We start from the raw sequence: 25,310 nt of genomic DNA on the forward strand, positions 1-25,310 counted from the left end.
ACGTCTAGATTTGGAGCTTTAACTGTTATATTAATGTAATCATTAAGGTTAAGCAGATTAATATTTTTAGACCTTCCTGCTAATTAGCCCCGGTACTATAAGTTTTGCACAGTGATTCCAGTATTTACACCTGAACACTCTATACAGCCATGTGTTTTACGCCATTCTGATTTCTAGCATGTGGACTTGTGCCTCTCAAACGGAAACATCCATTAATAATCTCTGCTGATCACCTCTACTTGGAAACCCCTCAGCTACTTCACTGTAACTTACCAAATTTGAACCTATTATTTTTCTCCTCCCACAATGCTTTTTGCCTCCTCTTGCATTCATCATCTCAGTTCATGATGACCCTGGTCATCCATCAAGAGCGTTTTCCTTTTCCCTCACCACCATGTTGGTTGGTCAGATGTCATCGATTCCACTCATTGATTCCATCCAGGATTCCTCCCTTTTGTCCCCCTCTGCATTTATTCAAACTGTCTCCCAAATAGAGGCTGAGCCCATTCCTAACATGCCTTGATGAAACTAATGTCTCTTCCTCCCAGTTAATGTTTCACATTCTTCTCAGACTGATTTCTCAAGTTATAAACTGGATCACTGCACTCCCATCCTTTTAAAAACTTTACCCACAGGATAATCACCTAACTTCTCAAGTCCTGGCCCCAGTACTCTAAACTCACTTATTTCCTTCTACTCCTTCTCAAATACTTTAAATCCTAGCCACAAAGAACCAAGTTGATTTCCTAGCTTATAAATTGGAAACTGTCTGATATAAAGATCCTAATATTTATAAATGAGTTGAAGGGTAAAATATATTTTGACTAACTATACTTCTGAGATTTTCAGATCCAGGTATTTATTTATTTTTTATTGAAGGGGAGGAAGCAAGGGTAAAACAAGCATTTAACAAGTGCTTAATTTGCCAGGCTCTGTGCCAAGCTTGTGACGTGTATCTTCCCATCCACTCCCATCAGTCTCATGTTACTGTTTCATAATGTATATGTTTATTTATACTCATTCATTATAATACATAATTATACTCATAATGCATATGTATATTTAATAATGTGTATGTTTCACATACGGGACAACTGAAGCTTAGAGCAGAAAATAACTTGCCTGATGTGTGATAGGGAGAGAGCATAGAGCCAGGTGTTGAGCCCCAGGCTACCCGAGTGCAAAGCTGTTGCTCATAACCGATGTCCTAACCTACTTCATCATGATGGATATGTTACAGCAGAGTAGTGAGGATGATTAGAAGGTTTTCAAGCAGAGAACATTTATAAGGACATTTCAGACAGAAAAGTGTATATGTAGCCTGTAAAGGAACGAAGAATAGAGAGTGGTCTGGAAATACAGTGAATGCAGGATGGATAACAAAAGCCCGGGGAACTTTCAGGTGAATGAAGATGAGATTGGAAAGGTAGGCAGGGGCCAGATCAGAGTGGATGTTTTTATGAGAATCATAATCACAGTCATGTTCTTTTCAGTTTGTTTTGTTTAGAAATAACTGAACTTATAGAAAAGTTTCAAGAATAGTGCAAAGAAACCCATATACCTCTTACCCACATTTGAAAGTGAAAGTGAAGTCGCTCAGTTGTGTCCACCTCTTTGCGACCCCATGGACCGTAGCCTACTAGGCTCCTCCATCCATGGAATTTTCCAGGCAAGTGTATTGGAGTGGGTTGCCATTTCCTTCTCCAGGGGATCTTCCCAACCCAGGGATAAAACCCAGGTCTCCCACATTGCAGGCAGACGCTTTACCATCTGAGCCACCAGGGAAGCCCAACCCACTTTTACCTATTGCTAATATTTTATCAAATTGCTTTATCTTATCAATTGTCTATATCTATTTTTCTATAATAGATATTTTATATACATATGATGAATAATTTCTGAACCGCTTAAAGGTAAGTTACATACATCATGGTCCTTTATAATATTTCAATGCATGTTTCCTAGGGATAGGGTGATTCTCTTATGTAACGATAGTAATCAACTTTAGTAAATTTAATATGATACAACATTTCTATCCATTTGGGCACCTGTAATCCAATTTAGTTAATTGACCTAGTAATGTCCTTTATAGTTCTTTTTTCTTCTAGTACTTAATCCAGTCTAGAGTCACATATGGCATGACTCTAGACTATTTCTGTCTCTCTCTCCCCCTCTTTACAATAACAGCTTTATTGAAGTTTTAATTTGTTTTTATTTTTATGTTGAAGTGCCGGCTTTCCCATAAACATGAGTTTGTATACAAGGAAACCATAGAAAGGACCAAATATCCTTGGAAGGTATCTTTTAAAAACTATAATAATCATCAAATCACTACAAGTCTTTGCATTTCAAGTAGGAAGAGGATTGCTAAACAAACTCAGATTGGAGAAAAAGCACAATGAGAACAAATGCTGCCAAGTGGGGTATAATGGGAGAAGAGAGTTTTCAGTGGCAGAACTTCCATCTTTAGCATCATGTATTAGAAATGCCACATTGATATATTTGTTGTGGAAAATTGTCTTTTAAATGAGGCACAACCTAAAGAAAGAAAACTGAGTAATAAATCTGAATAAGAAGGAACTATAAGATATAGGTCATTTAGTAGTATTCTTTTCATTGTTGCATTAGTAATTTAATTTTAAACATGTTTGAGAAAAATAACCACAGTCTTCTGGTCTGTTTGACATTCTAATATATTTTCTTGGGCTGTTTCTCAGTATATTTGTGCTGTGTTGTGCTCAGTCATGTCTGACTCTTTGCAACCCTGTGGAATGTAGCCTCTAGGCTCCTCTATCTGTGGAATTTTCCAGGCAAGAATACTGGAGTAAGTTGCTATTTCCTTCTCCAGGGGATATTCCTGCCCCAGGGATTGGACCTGTGTCTCCTGCGTTGGCAAGTGGATTCTTTACCACTGCGGCACTTATACCCCTTGTCAATATTTCTTTGAAATAAAACTACAACTCGAGATGAGACATCCTTGCAAGACATATTTTACATGATGAATATGCTTGTGTGATGTATCTGAGATTTGCTTCATAATAAATCAGTACAGAATGAGGCTGGTGGGAAGTGGGATAGTGTAGATGAAACAAGATTTGAGCTTAACTTCTGTATGTGTTTCAAAATGTCCATAATTTGTTTATGCTTGGAAAAGTCACTTCCCATTCCCATATCAGATATTTCAGGAATACATACAGATGTATTATTTTTACTTATTAGACCTCTTGGGATGAATTTGGGTGTTTGGAAAAGAGGGAAGAGTTGTTTAATTTTCTAAGTAATTAACCAGTTGCCCTTCCCAGGTTGCGCCAGTGATAATGAAAGCACCTGACAATGCAGGAAACGCAAGAGATGCATTTGACCCCCTGGAGAAGGAAACAGCAACTCAGCCCAGCATTCTTGCCTGGAAAATTCCATGGACAGAGGAGCCTGGCGAGCTACAGTCCACGGGGTCACAAAGAGTGGACACGACTGAGCAGGCACGCAGCAACAGCCAATGGGCCCAGCACTGCTTTTTAAAGTATTTTGTTCTTTCATACTGTGATGCCAGAGGAGACTCTTGAAGAGTCTCTTGGATAGCAGAGAGATCAAACCAGTGAATCCTAAAGGAAATCAACCCTGATATTCATTGAAAGGACTGACGCTGAAGCTCCAATACTTTTGCCACCTGATGCAAAGAGCCGGCTCATTGGAAAAGACCCTGATACTAGGAAAGATTGAGGGCAGGAAGAGAAGGGGGCAACAGAGGATGAGATGGTTGGATGGCATCACTGATGCAATGGGCATGAATTTGAGCAAATTCCAGGAGACGATGAAGGACAGGTAAGCCTGGTGTGCTGCAGTCCATGAAGTCGCAGAGTTGGACACGACTGAGTGACTGAACAACAGTGTGATGCCACTTTTATACACTAGAGGATATGCTGTTTTGTTTCACTGATTCGTCTGAATATTCTGGCGTTAGTACAAAACTGTTTAGTGATTCATTACTTTAAAAGTAGTATCCAGGGACTTCCCGGTGGTCCAGTGGCTAAGCCCCCACACTTCCAATGCAGTGGATACAGATTCCATCCCTGGTCAGGAAATTAGGATCCCACATGCTGGCTGTGCAGCCAAAATAAAAAGACAATGAGAAAAACAACAAAAAAAAGATAGTATCCACAAAGAAATAAATCCTTGTGTATATGGTCAAACATTTTTGGACAGAACTATCAAGATCATTAATTGGGGAAGACAGCCTTTTCAACAAATAGTGTTGGGAAAACTTATCCACATGCATGAAAGTTAGACCCTTACCTTACACCAAATACAAAAGTCAATTCAAAAAGAATCAAAGACCCTCACATAAAACCTAAAACTATAAAACTCTTAGAAGAAAACAGGGCGAAAGCCTCATGACATTGGATTTGGCAATGATTTCTTGGATATGACACTGAAGACACAGGCAACAAAAGAAAAAATAGACTGACTGCTGCTGCTGCTGCTAAGTCGCTTCAGTCATGTCCGACTCTGTGTGACCCCACAGACGGAAGCCCACCAGGCTCCCCCGTCCCTGGGATTCTCCAGGCAAGAACACTGGAGTGGTTTGCCATTTGGACTTCATCAAAATTGAAAACTTTTGCATCAATGGTCCTCTGGCCAGAGGTGGAAGAGATGATGGAAACTGAGGATTTTAATAAACAGGGTAACTGTAAATAACGAGGAGGTCTCTGGAGGAAATAAACTGGGTGATAAATCAGGAAGTATTTTATCCACTTATGGTATTACAACAAAAACACCATAGACTTGAGATTTTTACAAATAAATTTATTTCATATGGTTCTGGAGGCTGTTGTTCAGTCACTAAGTCGTGTCTGACTCTTTTGTGACACTGTGGCCCACCAGGGTCCTCTGTCCATGGGATTTCCCAGGCAAGAATGCTAGAGTGGGTTGCCGTTTCCTTCTCTAGGGGATCTTCTGACCCAGGGATCAAACCTGCATCTCCTACATTGATCGGCGGATTCCTTACCACTGAGCCACCCTTCTGGAGGCTAGAAGTCCAAACTCAAGGCATCTGCAGATTCGGTGTCTGGTGAGAGCCTGCTTCCTGGTTCATGGACAGCTATCTCTGCACTGCGTTCTCATATGACAGAAGGGACCAGGCAGTTCTCGGGGCTCTTATAAGGACCCTAATCATTCATGAGGGCTCCACTCTCATGACATAATCACCTTCCAAAGATTCTACCTCCAAATACCATCACACTGGGGATCAGATTTCAACTAATGAATTCTTGGCAAGGAACACATACATTTAGTCTATACCAGAGAGTTCTCAGGAAAGGCCACTTTAGATTGGACCCTAGTGGAAGCCGTGCCTGCGGAGGTGACCTCTGAGCTGTAACCTGTAGGAGGAAGACTGGGTCATGGAAAAAGGCTGGCAGTGGGCTCATCTAGAGGAAAAATCCATAGGGTGGGGTATTTTAAAAACTCGTTTTCCTGAGCTAAGAAGTGTAATTGAGATAAGCACTTGATACTTTGCCACCATGGGCTTTTACAGATTCATCCATCCTTCAAATCATGCAGGATTTTGATGTGGGAAATAAGAAACGTGGGCTTTAAGACAGCCCTGAGAGTAACTGTGTAAAAGAGAGCATATTTTAAAAGAATTATCCTCCTGCCTGGAGATCATGCTTATATGTGGCCATCTCTCTCTTTCTGGAGGTCTGTTCCCTCTTCCACTTCCTAACTTGACATCTGGTAAGAAAGAATTTTGCTTAGCAACTGAAATAAAACCCCCAAAACCCAGAAGTGACACTATCTTAGTTAAAATTAAAAGTTTAATAAAAACATCAAAAATTATGTTCACTATGAGGACTAAAAGTAGGTATCAGGCAGAATTACCAAACAAAGTACTATTCTTTTTACACTTCAAGTAAATCATAAAGTACAAAATCGTAAAACATCAACACATGGGAGGAAAGCACTAAGTCTTTGCAGTGATTTGCCATAAACAGATGTTTTTAAAATGCTACAGTTTAAGGCATTGTTTTAAAGTTTAATAAACATCTTATTTCAACATACTCTCACAGAATAGTTTTTTTTCTCAAATTAGCTGCAAACTGTTTAGGGAATACTGAAAATGTATTTATAAATCGAGGAGTAATAAATTTGCTAATGCAAAGTTAATAGTGCAATTCCAAAGCATATGCAATTTCAAATGAGGAACAAACTGCCCTGCTCATGACGCAGGGTAACCCACACCATCCATCCAAGATCTGCACAACAAACTCTCCATTCACTCACAGTGCCTAGGCATTTCATTCATTAGGTTTTCTATTTTAATTAACAAAAAATGCTCAAGGCACCTAAAGATTGGCCTGTATGTCATTTATCCATGTTGAAAATGCAGAGAGATAGGCTGCTATGGGATCTAGTGGAGGAAGTACCAAGAAGTGGTACAGGAAGAACTCTCCTGTTATAAACTGGTAGGTTTGAAACAAACAGTGGTACTTCTTATTAATAACTACACGAAGTCCTTAGCTTCTCTAAGCTTGAGCTTCATAGCTACAAAATATCATCCTGTGACTGGACAGTCTGTAAGAATTACATAAGTATTCAACTGAAGCATAAAATATGTTGCCAGAATGAGGAAGGCTCAAAAAGAACAGCTGCTCATATTATATCACGATTCCTTCTATATACGGAATATAATGGGAGAATAAAGGAAAGGCCTGGCCACTTTTGGGGCATGTTCTCTGTGGATAGGTCTGCTCTTCACTGTCTAGGACTGCTCAGACATTTATCATCCTGGCTTCGTGGCAGCAAAAAAGGCCAGTAGCACCCCCATGATTATGATAACGAAAAACACACCCCCATATTTCCAAACACCTCCTGAAAGAGGGCGTTACCTTTTTCGAGAACTGGTCTTTCAGAAGGAGCTTATTTATTAAGAAACAATTTAGTTATCTTAATAAGCAAAAGAATGCCTTCCTGTCTTTGTGAGTCTTCAAGGATGAGATATGTTAGGCCTAGTGGCAGGAAGGAAGAACAGGAAAGGAACGTGCAGTACAGCTCAAATCCTTCCCTTATTAATCCTAGTATCAAAATTCCTGAGCTCACTATTCAGGGCTCAAGTTAAAAGCTAGAGCTACATCCTTGTGGGTAAAGACAGCAGAAAGGAATCCTGCCATGAAGCCACTTCTTCATCTAGGCTCACTGTTGATGTAGTTGACAGAGAAGGCAAACATATACATTCAGACCATATCCATTCCTCAACATACTGAACAAGGGTTCTCTTCATCCTATGTCTACAAAAAGTAAAAACTAAAATCGTAAAAGGGTAATGATAACAAGTCCCCTAAAACTGACATAAACTCTGTTCCAAGATAAGTTCTAATTCATTGTCACTCAAGCCCACATCCTTCTCTGATGAAGCATTAAAGTCTGAACACCACTTTCATGTTGCCATGGGTCTTAAACAGGTAGGTCTTCCTTCTCCCGGATTTGTTCTCCAGAACTTAACAGCATCTTAGTGATGTCAGTAAAGATATGGGGCATTTGACCATCGTTCAAGCCGAGATGAGTGTCTGCAGTAGCTCAGTGGTAAAGAATCTGCCTGCAATGCAGGAGCCGCAGGAGACCCAGGTTTGATCCGTGGGTCTGGACGATCCCCTGGAGAAGGGAATGGCAACCCATTCTAGTATTCTTGTCTGGAGAATCGCATGGACACAGGAGCCTGGCAGGCAGTCCATAGGATCACAGAGTTGGAGACCACTGAAGTGACTTAGCATGCACACATGCATGCCAAGATATGAGGCAGGTTTTGTTACCACTGCCTTCCATGTGGAAAGACTGAGGCACTGAGAGATGAGATGAAATGCCCACTGGTGGAGCCCACTGGGCATAAAAATCCATATTGCCTGCTTCCCCATCCACTACTTTGGTCGCAATCCCCCAAGTCACATGCATTACTGAAATGGCTGAAGTTTCCTGCAGAGGAACCCCCCCTCAAAAGCAAAAGTCCCCATGTTCGACCCTCTTTCCAATCTCTCTCTGATCTGAGGCCAACCTAGATTTTCAGAGTTGCCAGATCCACTGTCAATTACAGAAGGAAGGCTGTTTAGAAGGATGTGTATTTACATTCTCTGCACCATCTCTTCATGGAGATGTTCTTTATCTCTTTGAAATGATTATATTAAATGGATGTGGGGCTAAAGTTAGACCATACTTCCCAGTCAGGATTGGCTTTGAATCCTTAGGCAAAACAAACGTGAAACTCTGCATTAGGCTCACGAACATCAGGAACAACTCCATCTTTGCCAGCTGCTCTCCCATACACACCCGCTTCCCTAAAAATAAGACCAGAAAAAAGGGATTACAAGACCACCCCTTTTCCTACCTCAAAAGGGATACATTTATACAAAAACTCTAAATTGAGTGTTTTAAAGGCAGACACTGAGAAGTTTGAAATAAAATTGCCACATATACCCCAGGGCTTCCCATAGTCTATTAGAATTTTTACCAAGTTCACATTTTAGCTGACTCCTCACAAAAATCTATGCTCATCCTAGATAGAAACTGGAGATGGACCCAACAAGGCGGGCTACCTCGTCTCCTCCTCCATACCTACTTATCTCTTTCCCTGCTCTTACCTGGAAGATTGAAGAGAAGAGACATCACGTGAGAATCTCCGGAGCATTCCTTTTCTATAGAAAGAAGCCTCCTTGCCCTCATCTAGGGACCTAAAAGAGTAACTGCTGAGATCAGAGATCCCACCCTCTTACCCACCATTCAGGCAGGTCGAAAGCTGCTCTTAACTCTAATAGTTCTCTGGGACTTCAACAATCACCTGGACAATGCAAAAAGGAAGATTTCTAGTCACGTTTAACGATTTAAAATCAACTGCTTTCATTTTTTTAAATATGAAATGAACATAGTGGAGATGCATTATCTAAATTATTTCTCTCATATATTGGCTTGTCAAGAAAGACACATTTTTAAAACAATATCATGAAATAATAAAAGATTCTTCTGGTTCTACTTCTTTCTTAATTATACCATTAAGAAAATAAAAGTTTAACTGACCTATCCCAAAAGGAATAAACGTTTCCTTTTTAATAAGTTGTCCTTGATCATCCAGAAATCGATCAGGGTAGAAATCATTTGGTTTCTCCCAGATGGCTGGGTCTCTGTGTACTGACCATAGGTTGGGTAATATTATTGTGCCTTTAGGAATGGTAAAACCTTGGAGCACTAAAACAGAACAAAACCACAGAATCATTCAACATGCTTTTACTAATAGCTCTCAGTAAACATCACTGTTTGAAAAAAAAGAGCTAGTTATGTATCTAGGTTCTTAAGCTGCTGAGAGTAAACTTTCAGGTACTTTGAGGGCAGGGAAAAGACCTCATTAACTGTCATCGTCTCCACACGATCCCTAGACTCAGCCTAAGACAGAGCACAGGAGCTGCTCTGATGCATGCTGAGTTAATAAACCCAATCAAACCATTAAAAATTATAATTAAGAGAAACATTAAAATAGAAATCATGTGGCATGTCAAGTAAACTGTTCCAAAAAATTATAAATTCCTCCCTGGTGGCTCAGTGGTAAAGAACCCACCTGCCAATGCACGAGACACAGGTTTGATCCCTGGGTTGGGAAGATCCCCTGGAAGAGGGCATGGTAACCCACTCCTGTATTCTTGACTGGAAAATCCCATGGACAGAGGAGCCTGGCAGCCACACTCCATGGAGTCACAAAGAGTCAAACATAACTTAGCAACTAAACTCAGGTGGTAAAGAATCTGCCCACAATGCAGGAGACCTGTGTTTGATCCTGGGTCGGGAAGATCCCCTGGAGAAGGGAATAGCTACCCACTCCATTCTTGTCTGGAGAATTCCATGGACAGAGGAGCCTGGCAGGCTACAGTCCACAGAGTCGCAAAGAGTCAGACATGACTTGAGCGACTTTCACTTCTCTTCACTTCAGACAACAGTAATTCTTATATATAATTTACAGCTCACAGTCTTTTATGTCCACACAACAATGCAATGAAGAAGGTAAACTAAAGGGATATAACAGGACATCAGCACTGGCTCTCACCAGCTGACAAGATCATATGTACTTTAAACAATGCCCCAAAGATGCCGCACATACTTCGTATCTAATTTCCACCCAACTGTTGAGTGATCCAATGTCATTTATAAGTGATTGCCTCCTACAATTGTCTTATAAGTAGATGCAAGGCCATTTCATCACAGGCTGTCTCCAGAGGACAACTCCTGGCTATGAAGGACATTTACAGTCTGAGAGCCTGTATGTCACTGTAGATGAGAGGCTGAAATATGTGCCCTCAGAATCAGATGGGCTCTTCTAATTCTTCACCATTTGTGCTTCAGTTGCAGAATTGTTAAAAACGATGCAGGATAATTCCCAGTTGAACTCCTTAATTCCAAATTTAGGCTAGCTCTTCGGACCTCCAAGAACAGAAGGACTGAGAGGGACCTTTGTTAACTATTGTATCTGCCAATACAGCCACCTTAAAGGGAAGAATTTGCCTGACCAGTGTACATGAGCATGCTCTGAAGCCAAGAGAGCTGTTTACCAGTCAGCCAGTGCTGGAATGCCAGCCAGTACAGCAAACAGGGACAGCGAGGCTGAAGCATCCCCTGGACATTTGATTATCCATGACCATGCCAAACCCCGGCTGCACCCTCACCTCAGGTCCTCTGGGTGAAGGGGCTGGGTTCCCCTCAAGGGCATTCCGAGGAGGAAGGCCCTGGACTTGCCTGTTTTCTCTGAGGTCATGTGAGGGATGGAGAGCGGCACCACAGTGCTCAGCCTCTGCACCTCCATGATGGTGGCTTCTGTGTAGGGCATCTGCGCCTTGTCAGTGAGGGAGGGGGCGCGGTCAGCACCAATGACCCTTGCAATTTCTTCATGAATCTTTTCTATACAAAAAAAAAAAGGAAAGCAGAATCCAAAGGATAAGCCAGGAGAGACTGCCCTCCCATGCACACTTCCCATCACCACACCTGCCCAGCTGGGAAGTCAGCAATAGAAGCTGACTTAGCCTCCGTGAAATGAAGCACCGCTCAGATATCCCAGTAGAGGCAGCTGGTCCCAGGGACTCTGTACCAGCCTGGGACGCTTAATGGAGCATGGCACAGCAGACAGAGGGGCCAAGGGGAAGGTGCACTGGATTCAGGACCAGTCTGAATCACTCTCTCGTATCAGCTTAGAACTGGCTCTCTAAACTTTTACCTGTGATGACGTGTGACAGCTCAACATGACCCCCCGTGACCCCACTTCTTGGTGGTCACATCTTTGTGCTGTCCCCTCCCACTTTATACCAAACTGGTCTCTGTTACCAATAGAATAGGGAGAAGTAGTGGTATGACCATTCTGAGCTTGGGTTAGAGTTGACCACCATGGCTTTTGTGTGGACCACTCACTCTCGAGTCATTCATTCTGGGAGAAGCTGGCAGCCAAGTCAAGGTCTGAAGGGTAAGGCCCACCAGCAGTCATGTGGGTGAATCATCTTGCTAGAGGATCCTCTAGTCCTAGTCAAGTCTACAGGTATTTGTCACCCCGGCCACCATCATGATTATAATTTCCTAAGAAATCCTATGCAGAACATCCAGCCTAAGCTGCTCCAAACTCCTGATCCTCAGAAACTATGTGACATAATGAATGGTTGTTAAGATGCTAAATTTTGGGATAATCTGCTACTCATCAATAGTTAATGAATGTAGGTAGGCAAAATCCCATCTACAGTAGGCAGACAATGGTCCCCCAAGATGTCCATAATCCCTTAGAACCTGTGAATATGCTATCTTATATGGTAAAGGGACTTGGATTAAACGAAGGACCTTAAGCTGGGGAGATTATGCTGGATTTTCTCGGTGTGCACAGTCTACTTACATGGGTTTTAAAATTGGAGAACTTTTTCCAGTTGAGTTTAGAATCAGAGGGAGATATGACTATGAAAAAATGGTCAGAGAGATACAAGATTGCTGGCTTCAAAATGGGAGCGACGGGGCCACCAGCCAAAGAAGCTGGAAATGGCAAGGAGATGGATTCTCCTCCAGAGTGTCCAGCAAGGCACGCAGCCCTGCCAATGTCTTGATTTTAGCTCACTGAGACAGTGTCAGACTTCTAAGGTACAGAACTCTAAGATAACAAATTTGTGTTAAGTCACTAAGTGTGTGGTTATTTGTTGTAGGAGCAATGGAAAATGAATACACTTCTTCCCCCTGTCCTTCCACTGTGAACTTCCACTGATATTCACTACCTACTGGTATTGATGTGGTAGAACTAGCTCTGTGACCTTGTGAAAATCACAGAACTCTGGGCCTCTGGTCTCACTTTCAAAAAAGATGGATGGGTTCAGATGATTATGATTCAACTCTAAATGAGTCTTCTCTAAAGTTCTTTCTTCATCCTAGATTTCACACAGAATCAGACCTGTAGAGATTTAGAGCAGATGCATGCAAGCTGTGGCCTTAGTGCCACTGTCTAGAATCTTGGGAGTTTCACTGTTAACACCTTACCAATTCCCTATGAGATGCAAGCATTTCCATTTTGTTTTCCAGCCTGAAGATGTTGCTTATTGATAGGAGCCACAGGATCACCAAGGTTGTTGATCCTGATTTAAATATCCTGGTTTTGCCATGAATAAAGAAAACATCTGTTTATTACCTTGAATGTTGGGGTGCATTGACATATACAGGAGGCACCAAAGCAAAGAGTTAGTTGTGGTATCAGTGCCAGCAATGAAGAGATCGCCGATGATGTAAAATAAGTAATCTTCATCAAACCCACTATTGCTATTATTTTTCTTCTCCTCCTCCACATGGAGAAGATACATGTCTATGAAGTCCTGAGGGTTCTCTACATCCAAAGACTCTCGATGATCTTTGATGATTTTTTTAAGGAAAATGGTTAAATCCTTTTCAATCTGTCTTAATTCCTTAAATGGTCCAAAAGGAAGGTAATAAAGCCAGGAGCATATGTTGACCAGGAGGAGCTGGGTGTTCAGACAAACTTCTAATGCTCGTGACATAAAATTAAGCATTTTCTTAAATTCACTATTGGTGTAATCAAAGCGCCGACCAAAGCACAAAGAGCAAATGATGTTAGAGACGGCGTTGTTGACAATGGGGAAAGGATTGAAAGGGGCGTCTCCGTGCTTTTGCATTTCCTCTTTCACATATCTGAACTCCTCAATAATCTTGGGCTCCAAGCTAAGCTTTCCCAAGCCAAAATGACGAAGAGTTGAATGAGAGAACTTCCTCTGTTGTCTCCAGACTGGACCATAATGTGCAAATACAATCCCTGCAAAAAGAAAACCAAGGAAAGAAGGTGAGAGACAGCAAAGCTTGATTATTAACACTGAAGACGACCAACCATAAAGTGGACTTGTACTTCTCAAGTCACTTGTGCAAAGCTCATGTACGTATAGGTAAGGACCACCAGCCAAGAAGAACGACTGGCAAAATTTAGTTATCCAGATAGTGTATGTTTCTAATAACAAAAATTATATCTAATTTCACTAGAAAACTTTGCTAAAAAGCTTATTATTATAACTCCAGGTGAAATAAGAGAAAACAAGGTTCGATTTCTAGAGTTACCTAAATTTCAAAATCTTATTTTCTTAAAGTGAACCCAGACTTAGAAAATATCTCAAGCTGCTGCTGCTAAGTCACTTCAGTCGTGTCCGACTCTGTGCGACCCCATAGACGGCAGCCCACCAGGCTCCCCCGTCCCTGGGATTCTCCAGGCAAGAACACTGGAGTGGGTCGCCATTTCCTTCTCCAATATCTCAAGCTAGGTACACGCATATTCTAAACATTATGAACACAAGAAGCAGAGTAACAGAGCGCACATGAGGGCAGGGATAATATCTGAGTTTGCTCCTCATTAAAATCCAAACTTCTGACATAGGGCTACATACAGAGGAGGAGCTTGTTAAGTATTCGCTGAATACGTGAATGACCCAACTGAATTAGAACGGTGCTCACCAAAGCTTGGATCAAAGAACGGGCAAGTAATCTAAAATGTCTGTTGTTGCAAACAGCCCTAATTTAAAAGCCTCTGAACTCTAGGACATTCACAACCACAGCTTATTTGATTCTCACTTATGTTATACATCTTTCACCATCAACCCCAACAGAATTGCTCTCAGATTTTGTATCAAATTGTTCTCAAATATTCTTTGCTTCCTGTCACTTATTTCATCCTCCTGTTTTCCATGGTGTGCTTTATTGTTTCAGCCAGCTCTTCTTCCTTCCTATTTTTCATCTACTTCATTCCTGCTACCTTCAAGGACATGCTTCATTCACTTAACGAATATTTCTGAATGCCTACTATGTACCAGACACTGGGATGCTGTGAATACAGCTGAGAATGAAATAAAGACCTCTCTCAGTGGTTAAGTCTGTCTATGTAAAATGATTCTCAATAAAAAAAAAACCAGCCATATGGTCTGTTTTGAATGATCAGGTTCATATTCCTGACTGGGATCTTCCACACATCTGCTCAAATACGATATTCTTTCTAGGCCTTCTGTTTAGGTGTTTTATGACTCCCATTTGTCATCAACTACAAATTTTTGTAGGGGTTTCCCAGGTGGTGCTAGTGGTAAAGAACCTGCTTGCCAATGCAGGAGACATAATGAGACATGGGTTTGATCCCTGGGGCGGGAAAATCCCCTGCAGGAGGGCAGGGCAACCCACTCCAATATTCTTGCCTGGAGAATCTCATGGACAGAGGAGCCTGGCAGGCTACAGTCCACGGGGTCAAAAAGAACTGAACACAACTGAAGTGTTGCAGCACAGCGTAGAAATCTTTTTGGACCTCCTGTGTTGAACCCATTTCCCTGGAATCTATGTCTTTTTCTTCTTTCACTACTGAATTTTGTTGAAGCCTATCCTCTAGTAGTTTCCTGGGAAAGGATACATCAGAGACAGATTTTCTAAAGATTTTCAGCACATGTATTAATTGTACCTTTCCCCCTCCATCAGAATTTTGAAAACATTGCTAACGGTATGTTGATGTGTCCTAAAATACACACACCTTCAATGTGACTGCTGCTTCTAAGTCGAGTCAGTCGTGTCCGACTCTGTGCAACCCCAGAGACGGCAGCCCACCAGGCTTCCCCGTCCCTGGGATTCTCCAGGCAAGAACACTGGAGTGGGTTGCCATTTCCTCCTCCAATGCATGAAAGTGAAAAGAGAAAGTGAAGTCGCTCAGTCGTGTCTGACTGTATCGACCCCATGGACTGCAGCCTACCAGGCTCCTTCGTCCATGGGATTTTCCAGGCAAGAGGACCGGAGTGGGGTGCCATTGCCATACTGCCATACTCCTCTCCAAAGTGGAGAAGACCCCAAAAGTGTGCCTACCAGAAGTATATTAACGATCTCTTGTCAAATAGTTGCCATCACTTGGCAGTTATCGACATTTTATTTTTGCCAGAGGGCTGAAATGTATCTCATCTGATTTTTATTTGCATGTCCCTGACTGTTACAGTGAGTTGGAACAGCTTCTCATATGGCTTTTGCCCAAGTTTCCTATTCTGTGATTTGTGCTTATAAACTGTGCAATTTTCTTCTTCTTATATATTCTACATGCAAAGCAGATACTGTCTTTCACCACGTGAATTGCTTTTTTTCATGTTTTCATGCTACTACTTGATAAACTAATTTTAAATATGAAGGTAGTTGCATTTACCAATCTTTTCTTAGTGGTTTATGCTGTGTATCTTATTTTAAAAATCTTTTCCTACCACAGGTTCATAAACACAACTATTTTCTTGTAAAATTAAAACATTTTGCTTTTTGACATTTAAGTCTCTATAGCCTACCTGGAGTTTATACTTATGTTAGGTATTCCTGAAGAAGGCGATGGCACCCCACTCCAGTACTCTTGCCTGGAAAATCCCATGGATGAAGGAGCCTGGTAGGCTGCAGTCCATGGAGTCTCGAAGAGTCGGACACGACTGAGCGACTTCACTTTCACTTTCATGCATTGGAGAAGGAAATGGCAACCCACTCCAGTGTTCTTGCCTGGAGAATCCCAGGGACGGGGGAGCCCAGTGGGCTGCCATGGGGTCGCACAGAGTCGGACACGACTGAAGCGACTTAGCAGCAGTAGCAGTAGGTATTCCTACTTGTTGTGAAGAAGGAATCCACTTTACCCCTATTCTGAAAATCTGTTATTCAAGCACCATTAATTCAACAGCTTCTCCTTTTCCCTACTGATCTACACCACTTCCTCTGTCATACATTTGCTGTATGCCGGCAGCTCCATTACAGGTTTTCTAGTCTGCTTTCTTGTATATTGTTGCTGTTGTTTAGTTGCTAAGTTGTGCCCAACTCTTTGGGACCTCATGGACTGTAGCCCGCTAGGCTTCTCTGTCCATGGGATTCCCCAGGCAAGAATACTGGAGTGTATTGCCATTTCCTTCTCTAGGGGATCTTCCCCACCCACATTTCCTACATTAGCATGGAAACATGGGTAATCAAACCCACGTTTCCTGCATTAGCATGCAGATTCTTTATCACTAAGCCACCAGGGTAGCCCACTAGTTTTCAGACCTTTATCCTAAGAAAGGATAGTGAAGGCTCTACAAGGGTTTCCCAGGTGGCTCAGTGTAAAGAATCTGCATGCCAATGCAGGAGACACCCCTGGGTTGGGAAGATCCCCTGGAGAGGGGAATGGCTACCCACTCCAGTATTCTTGCGTGGGGAATCCCATGGACAGAGGAGCCTTGGGCTATAGTCCATGGAGTTGCAAAGAGTCCAACGCTATTGAGAGACTAACACTTTCACTTTTCAAGGCTCTACAGTTGCCTCTGAGATCCACTTAAGCTGCGGTCCACAAGTATTGTTTGCATGTCTTTTCAATACATTTGAAGTATAAAGTTTTTCTTCTGTTATTCTCTTTTGCCACCTAGGTTAACTGGCTTATGCTGATTTTTTACATCGATGAGGCTAGCTTTTTAGTCTAGAATGTGATCAATTTTAATAAATCTCCAAATAAAGTAGGGAAGAATTTTTATATAAGCAATTGTTGGGTATAAGGTCCTCTTTTTTTGAAATTTAAAAAAAACTTTTAATTTTATATTGGAGTTATCAGTTCAGTTCAGTCGCTCAGTCATGTCTGACTCTTTGCGACTCCATGAATCGCAGCACACCAGGCCAATGAACAATGTGATAATTTCAGGTGAACAGCCAAAGGGACTCAGCCACACATATACATGTATCCAATACAATTGAAATGTAGCATTGTAAAATTGTCACTTTGAAACTAAAGAAGAAACCGAAAAGATAGTGATTTTTGCATATTGTTACATGACCTTATTAAATCTTTTTTTCATATGAAGGACGAGAGCACTAAAAAATGATCCACTACAGGTAAAAATACACCAAGCCTGCCACTGTAAGGTCCTTCCCAACAAAGAAAGCTGCTAACTGTTAGAATCACATCTTCTTTATCCTTACCAAGTTTTTATCTGCCTGATCTCTCAACTATTCAAATGCTTATGTTAAAATATTTTTGCTCTAATGGTACTTATCAATTTCTTTTTGCAATTATGTAAGTTTTTGTTGTGTGTATATATATATATTTTAAGAATTAAAATATATAATTAAAATACACAAAAATTTTATGTATCTATGTTGTATATGCCAGACAACATTGTCAGCTACAAATTTAGAAATATTTTATCTTCCTGGTTAAAAAAAAAGGGTTCCTGTTATCATCATGTAATGCCTTCCTTATTCTTTCTTTCTTTCTTTCGTTTTGGGGCTGTACTGGGTCTTCATTGCTGCACTCCGGCTGTCTCTAGTTGCGGCGAGTGGGGGCTGCTCTCTAGGTGCAGTGCACAGGCTTTTCATCTTGCATGGTACAAGGTCATATCTCTCTGCCCTCATTCCCCTCCCTACTTCAAATCACTGGCTGACCAAGAGGTCACTAAAATCCAAAGCTCTTCAAAAGCATCTATTTTCTGCAGGGAAGGTGGTGGTGATAAGGAACTGGTCTAACTACAGTTTATATGCACTTCTAGCAATTGCTGTTTTCAGCTCTCTGGCTCATCCCTATCTCCTGCAATCACTGGTACCTCCGATTCCTGAGCCTTTCTGGGATTCCTTAGGAAGAACTGGACCACACTCCATTAGTACCTCCCCCTGCAGAAACCTAAGGGTGGTCACCCACCACTCTCTGAAGTCATCTGCCAATCCTGTCTCCGTTTTTTGTCTTCAGATGTTGTGGTACGGGGTTATAGGAACATTTCATCATGGATGGGGTAGGTGCTTCTGTGAAAAGTTCCTCTGGTGTAGTGTGTGATTTTCAAGAAGGAATAAAAATTTATTAACTACCCCTGAAACTAGACTCTCTTTGTTTACTAAACCCCCATAAACTACTTTCTAGGGAACCACAGCTTAATCACACTTCCTGTCTTGAACCATGCCCAATCTTTTGCTGCTGTCAGCATTCAGAGGCTGTGTTATTGGGCTCCCTTCTCTTTCCTTGGAAAGATATGGTCTCTCACTCTAACTTCAGGATTTTATCCTAATTTTAACTGCCATCTAATTTAAGATGTCACATTGTCACATATGACATCTCTGGTCTGTCCTATTTCTCAAGGGATTTTATTCTTTTGTTAGGTCTTCAGTCTGTGTCACCTACTCATCATCTTTCAAACTCTCACCTTTAAACTTATCTTTAAATCCATACATTTGGATTTTAGAAACATTTTATCTAGCAAAATGCCCTCTATTAGTTTTTCCAATATTTATTTAGAGTCCCCTATGTGCCAGCTACTAAGGGCATATGGATTTAAAAGACACAGTCGCTGTTCTCGAGATGCTTTCAGTTTTTTTGAGGAACTGGATAAATCAACAACTCTACTGTTTTATGCTGGACTGTACTGAAGTTGCATAGCCTATTGAAATGTTGTCTGGTGGGTTGCACTAAAGTTGCATAAGTGGTATGTATGGTATTGAGTGTTGCATTGTTGGGCTGTACAGGATTGAACGCTGTATGTTGGACTATACGGAATGTTCCGTTGTTGGGATACATTGTATTAAATGTTGTATGTTGGAGGCTACTGAGGTTTCAGTGTAGACAAGGGAAAGAGCACCCTGTCAGCTGAGTGAAAGCAGTACTTCTCAGACAGGACATCTGGGTGATACTTCATTTGTAAATAAGGATGTATATGAAGGCACATTTTAGAAAAATAAAGAACTTGGGGAAAGTTAAAAAGGGGCTGGTTTATCTTTAGGGAAAAATTCAGGTTTAGATAAGGTGGGGGAAGGGAGGGAACCCTCTCAAGAGAGGCTGGTCCTTGGCCATTGGGTATTGACAGCAACTTGACAGATATGAGGACTTCCCCAGTAGCTCAGATGGTAAAGAATCTGCCTCACATGCAGGAGACCTGGGTTTGATCCCTGGGTCAGGAAGATCCCCTGGAGTAGGAAATGGCAACCCACTCCAGTATTCTTACCTGGAGAATTCCAGGGACAGAGGAGCCTGGCAGGCTACAGTCCATGGGGTTGCAAAAGTCGGACACAACTGAGAGACTAACACTTTCACTTCGACAGATATGAAGTGCAAGACGTAAGAGGTGTCCAAGGAGACAGTGTCTGAGAATGTCAGGGATGAGAGGCATGGACAGAATTCATGGCATCAGGTTTCAAACCTTGTAAAATACCCTGGTCGGGAAGCCAGAATGGCTTAGAGTCTTAGAGTGTTTGGAAGAGGTTCAGGCACATCTTCCAATTGTTGACACCTCCATTCTTTTTTTTTCTTTTTTTTTTTGACATTGGTGGCTCAGAGGTTAAAGCATCTGCCTGCAATGAGGGAGACCCGGGTTTGATCCCTGGGTCAGGAAGATCCCCTGGAGAAGGAAATGGCAACCCACTCCAGTATTCTTGCCTGGGAAATCCCATGGACAGAGGAGCCTGGTGGCCTACAGTCCACAGGATCGCAAAGAGCTGGACACGACTGAGTGACTTCACACTATTTTCTTATGTATACAATGGTTGTCTACAAAGACTTCATCTCAAGGGGATAAAAACCACTGAAAAATAAAAATGACTGCAAAGCAAAATCAGGACTCTGGTTTGGAAATGACAAAACATACCCTCAAGCTAGTTTGGCAAAAAGGCCAAGTAGGCTGTGGACGGAATAAAAAAGCAGAAAGAGCTGGGTGTCACCACCTCAGAGAGGACTAAACATCACAGAACTCCTTCTCTCCGCACCCCCTTTCACTTCTTTCTGCCTGCCTGCCTTTCTTCTTTCTTACTGTGAACCAACTTTTCCAAGAATCAGGAGCTACCCTGAGATGCCCATTCTCCCATTTTCACCACTACAGAGAAAAGCCCTTCTAAAACCCTCTATTCTCTAGTTATAACCTGAAAAATGCAGGAGAAGGACTCAAGTGTTTCAGTCAGGTATTCCATGGTGATACCACTTTGGAATAATTTACATTTATTAGTTTTGCCTTGAGGTTTTCAAACTATGCCATTCTGGTAAGTAAAGTACTTCTTGGGTAGACTTGGCTCTGACTTAATAAACTTCTTTTATTTGAAGTACAGTTGATTTACAATATTAATTTCAGGTATACAAAATTAGTTTCAGGTATACAAGATGATTCTGTATTTTTAAAATATACTCCATTTAACATTATTATTAATATTGGCTATATTCCTTGTAATGTACAATATACCCTTGTAGCTTATTTATTTCATACCTAGTAGTGTGTACCTCTTAACCTGACTTTGTAGCTTTATTAACTATTCCTGCTCAGGAACAGAATCAGATGGATCAATAGGTTTGATGGGCATAGCTAACGTAGAACATCTTTATGGCCTATCTAGCTGACTATAGTTTTTATGTTTAAAAACAACATCAACTTGTCTAAGCACAATCATTTGAAAAACTCAAATAACTTTCCTACATGCTAGAACTCGTTGACAATGTGTTAAGTGAACAATTTCTAGCACATCACTGTTCATGAAACATTCCTTCTCTGCTAGTCTCACCCACTTTAGTAGCGAAATTCTTTAAAAACAATTTCTTGTAAGAAACATTTAATAACACTATTGGTCTCCAGTTCCTAATATCACCTTCTCTTATAGCCTACACATCCTCCTTCTGGCTTTTATATTTTACATTTTCACATTTTATAATGTTTCTGTTGGAAATGACACTGAAGGGAGTGAGCAGGGAGTGAGGAATGCCTGGGCATTCCTCAAATCTTGCTGAGTCTCTCAGCCTTTCACTCCTGTGGCCAATCTCCTTCAAGCTGACCATGCCATCCACTTCTAGATCTATGAAGTCAACCCAGAACTCATCTGCTCCTTTATCCCTTGATGGTAATCTTGAGATAAATTTACCTTCTCCCATTTTATTCTTCACCTTTGAAACAATTCCATTAAAAGATTCCTTGACTATCTACATTTTCCTGTGCAGATGGCCTATTGTTTATTCCAAGTAAAATCCATAAGCATTTCCCTTGTTACATATGGTTCTTGCTTTACCTTCTCCTGTCAATCACCTTCACTAGCAACAGAAATTTCTTCCAGCACATTTGCCCAACATACATCCACCAGAACACCAGAGCAGCATCACCTGAGAAGTCCTAGCTGTGTCTTGGGGGAATTAATACTTTTAGGTCAGACACTGCAGCAGCAAATTATCCTGGGCACCCAAGACTTTCCCCATAAGGAGGGATCTAATAACAAACTGTGATCCAACTAATACTTAAAAACTGCCTTGTTATATATAACAACTACCTTATATATGTAATAATAACCGCATTATATATAACTACCTTATTATGTATAATAATAAATGCCTTACAATATATTTATGTATAATAACTACCTTATTATATCTAATAAGGCAGTTTTTAAGTATAGTTGGATCACAGCTTGTTATTAGATCCCTCCTTATTTAGGGAAGTCTTGAGAGCCAGGGATAATTTGGTGCTTCACTTAAAGTATTAATTCCCCCAAGAGACAGAGCCTATTGTACAGAGTGAGTGAGTCAAAAGGAGAAAGACAAACATTGTATATTAACGCATGTATATGACATTACTTTGCCAACAAAGGTTCGTCTAGTCAAGGCTATGGTTTTTCCTGTGGTCATGTATGGATGTGAGAGTTGGACTATAAAGAAAGCTGAGTGCCGAAGAATTGATGCTTTTGAACTGTGGTGTTGGAGAAGACTCTTGAGAGTCCCTTGGACTGCAAGGAGATCCAACCAGTCCATTTTGAAGGAGATCAGCCCTGGGTGTTCTTTGGAAGGAATGATGCTAAAGCTGAAACTCCAGTACTTTGGCCACCTCATGTGAAGAGTTGACTCATTGGAAAAGACTCTGATGCTGGGAGGGATTGGGGGCAGAGGGAGAAGGGGACGACAGAGGATGAGATGGCTGGATGGCATCACTGACTCGATGGACGTGAGTCTCAGTGAACTCCGGGAGTTGGTGATGGACAGGGAGGCCTGGTGTGCTGCGATTCACGGGGTCGCAAAGAGTCGGACACGACTGAGCGACTGATCTGATCTGATGGCATCTGGAAAGACGGTGCTGATGAGCCTATCTGCAGGGCAGCAGTGGACACAGACACAGAGGACAGGCTTGTGGACACAGTGGCGGTGGGGGACGCATGGAGAGAGCAGCACGGAAACACACACGCTACCATATGCAAAACAGAGCCGGTGGGGATTCGCTGCTGACACATGGAGCTCAGCCCAGGGCTCCGTGACAGTCTAGAGGGGTAGGACAAGGGGGCAGATAGGAGGGAGGTTTAAGGGGGAGCCTGTGACTGACTCATGTTGATGTATGGCAGAAACCAGCACAGAATTGTAAAGCAATTATCTTCCAATTAAAAAAAAAACCACCTTCCTTATTACGGATTATTGACCAAACTATACATCCACCAAGAAGGACCTCAACGAAGAAAATCTAATTCTTACCTTTAAAAAATCAGGAGGAAAAGACAGACAAGCAACAAAAGCGACAATACAATGTGGTCAGTACAACAGTAGGTGCTTGGTGCACGCGTTCATTCATTTCTTGACTACTTACTCTGTGCCAATTAGTGGGGGTGCAGTGGTTAAAATGACCTAAGTCTTTACCCTCACAGAGGTCACGTTCTGGAGGGAGGTGGGGTTGGTAATAGGCTAAATGCTTTCAAAATGTTCAATGAATGAGTTTGGTGAAATATGAATGAGATTAAGTTATGATATTGGACAGTGTCTAAACTAGAAGTGAAAGGTGACACTTGACTTAAGAGATGATAAAGAGTCAGCCAAGTACAAAGTTATTCCAGGCCCAAGGATAACAAAACCCAGTAGCCTGAAGCAGTCACCAACTTGCCAGGAAGCAGCTTAGTGTGTCCAGAGCAGACACTGTATTTGAAATGTACAAGGAAGGTATGAGTAGAAAAACATAAAGTCCAAAAAGCAAACAGACGCCAGACCCTTTAGGGTACAGAACGGGGTCAGAAGCAATTGGTTTCAGTGGTAGAGTGACATGATTTGTTCTGATTCGTAGTTTTTTGTTTTTCTTTTAAGAGATCCCTTTGATTGATGTATATATGAATGATTGGAGCAGAAGCAAGCAGGCTAGTTAAGAGGTTTCTGCAGTAAGAGATGAGAACTGACTGTAGCTTGGATAAGCTGGAGATGGGTAAAAGTGAATGGATACAGCACATGGATGTAGCTGCAGTAGGAACTGATGAGACTTATTGACTGACTGGTAGGGAATGGGATGAGAGTTTAACTGAAAACAGTGGTATCACAGAGAAAAGAGTAGCGCACCTCTGCCTGGGAGGGTAGAGAAATATGTCATAGAACACATCCTCAGAGAGGAGACATTGAAGCAGGTATGAGGAAACAGAGCGCAAGTATTGGTGAGGATGTGGAGAAACTGGAATGTTGGCCGTTGCAGGTAGGAATGTGGGCCATTGCTGGTAGGAATGTAAAATGGCGCAGCTGCTATGGAAAATGGTATGGCAGTCACTCAAAAATTAAACACTGAGTTCCCTATGATCAAGCAATTCCATTTCTGGATTTACACCCAGAAGAACTGACAGCAGCACTTTGAGCAGTTATTTGTGGATACACCATGTTCACAGCAGCATTTTTCACAATAGTCTAAAGACAGAAGTACCCAATAGTCCATCAAGGAGGAATGGATAAACAAAGTGCAGTGCAAACGTTAAATGGAACAGCAGTCACTCTTAAAAGGAAGAAAATCCTCACACGTGCCACAAGATGGATGACCCTTAGAACATTGTATGAGGTGAAATGTATCCGTCACAAAAGGATAAATACTGCATGATTCCACTTAAATAAATTACCTAGGATGGAAAATAGAATGATGGTTGCCAGAGGTTAGAGACTTTAATGTTTCGGGGGTGTTTAGTGTTTATTTAATGGGTATGAAGTTCCAGTTTTGAAAGATGAAGAGGGTTCTGGAGATAGCGGAGATACTTTCACAATGTTATTGACTTAATGACGCTGAACTGTATGCTTAAAAATGATTAAGATGGTAAATTTTATGCTATCTGTACTTCACCTCATTAAAAAAGAGAGAGAGAGAGAGAAGAAAAGCAGGCAGAAGTTCTCCAGGTGGCCATGAGATCGGAAGAGAATTCCAGGTAGAAGCAGCAGCCTGTGTGAAGGCGTGCAGAGGGTGAGGTGTGGACTATGACATGTGTAATTTGTTTTTCAGTAATATCAAAATTAATGTTTTAAACATTAAAATATTAAGATCGTCTTTACTATTCATTTAAAATCCTGATGCAAAAATCTGGCTTAATCAGGGTCTAAAAAGCCTGAATCTCTTTATGCCACATTCCAAGAAGGGGAAGCAGCAGTTCATTTACTTAATAGTTACTGGCTCCTACTTCCAGGTGGCACAATGGTGAAGTATTTGCCTGCCAATGTAGGAGATGCAAGAGACAAGGTGTTCAACCCCTGGGTCAGGAGATTCCCTGGAGAAGGGAATGGCAGCCCACTCCAGCGTTCTTATCTGAAAAATTCCAGGGACAGAGGAGCCTGGTGGGCTACAGTCCATGGGGTCGCCAAGAGTCAGACACGACTGAGCACACACACACTATACTACTGCGCTACTGCACGCCAGGAAGGACGAGGAATTACTCTGTCCTCCTGGATGTCAGTCTAGTGGTGAAGACACAACTTTGGGCCCAAGGTTAGAAAATCCTGAAGCCTCAGGACTGATAGCGAAGGAAAAGTACTTTTGCAATTAAACAAGTTCTAACAAGGGAGCCTAACTTACCTGCTGCAGAAGTGAGGG

General features: G+C 41.6%; 1 protein-coding gene across 1 annotated transcript in view; it reads right to left on the reverse strand.

Annotated features, from left to right (window-relative positions):
• Positions 1-5,785: 5,785 nt before the first annotated feature.
• The window catches only part of LOC105002105 (cytochrome P450 2U1), a 21,012-nt gene continuing 1,487 nt past the window's right edge, over positions 5,786-25,310 (reverse strand). Inside the window, exons 3-6 of the mRNA XM_010858586.1 lie at positions 12,677-13,312; positions 10,765-10,926; positions 9,061-9,228; positions 5,786-8,324 (exon numbers count right to left, since the gene is read on the reverse strand). Of these exons, the coding sequence (XP_010856888.1) occupies positions 8,149-8,324; positions 9,061-9,228; positions 10,765-10,926; positions 12,677-13,312 (1,142 nt within the window). The 3' untranslated portion in view covers positions 5,786-8,148. The remainder of the gene's footprint in view (positions 8,325-9,060; positions 9,229-10,764; positions 10,927-12,676; positions 13,313-25,310) is intronic.

The sequence above is a fragment of the Bison bison genome, unplaced genomic scaffold, assembly GCF_000754665.1.
Source record: "Bison bison bison isolate TAMUID 2011002044 unplaced genomic scaffold, Bison_UMD1.0 scf7180017864389, whole genome shotgun sequence".
Lineage (NCBI taxonomy): Eukaryota > Metazoa > Chordata > Mammalia > Artiodactyla > Bovidae > Bison > Bison bison.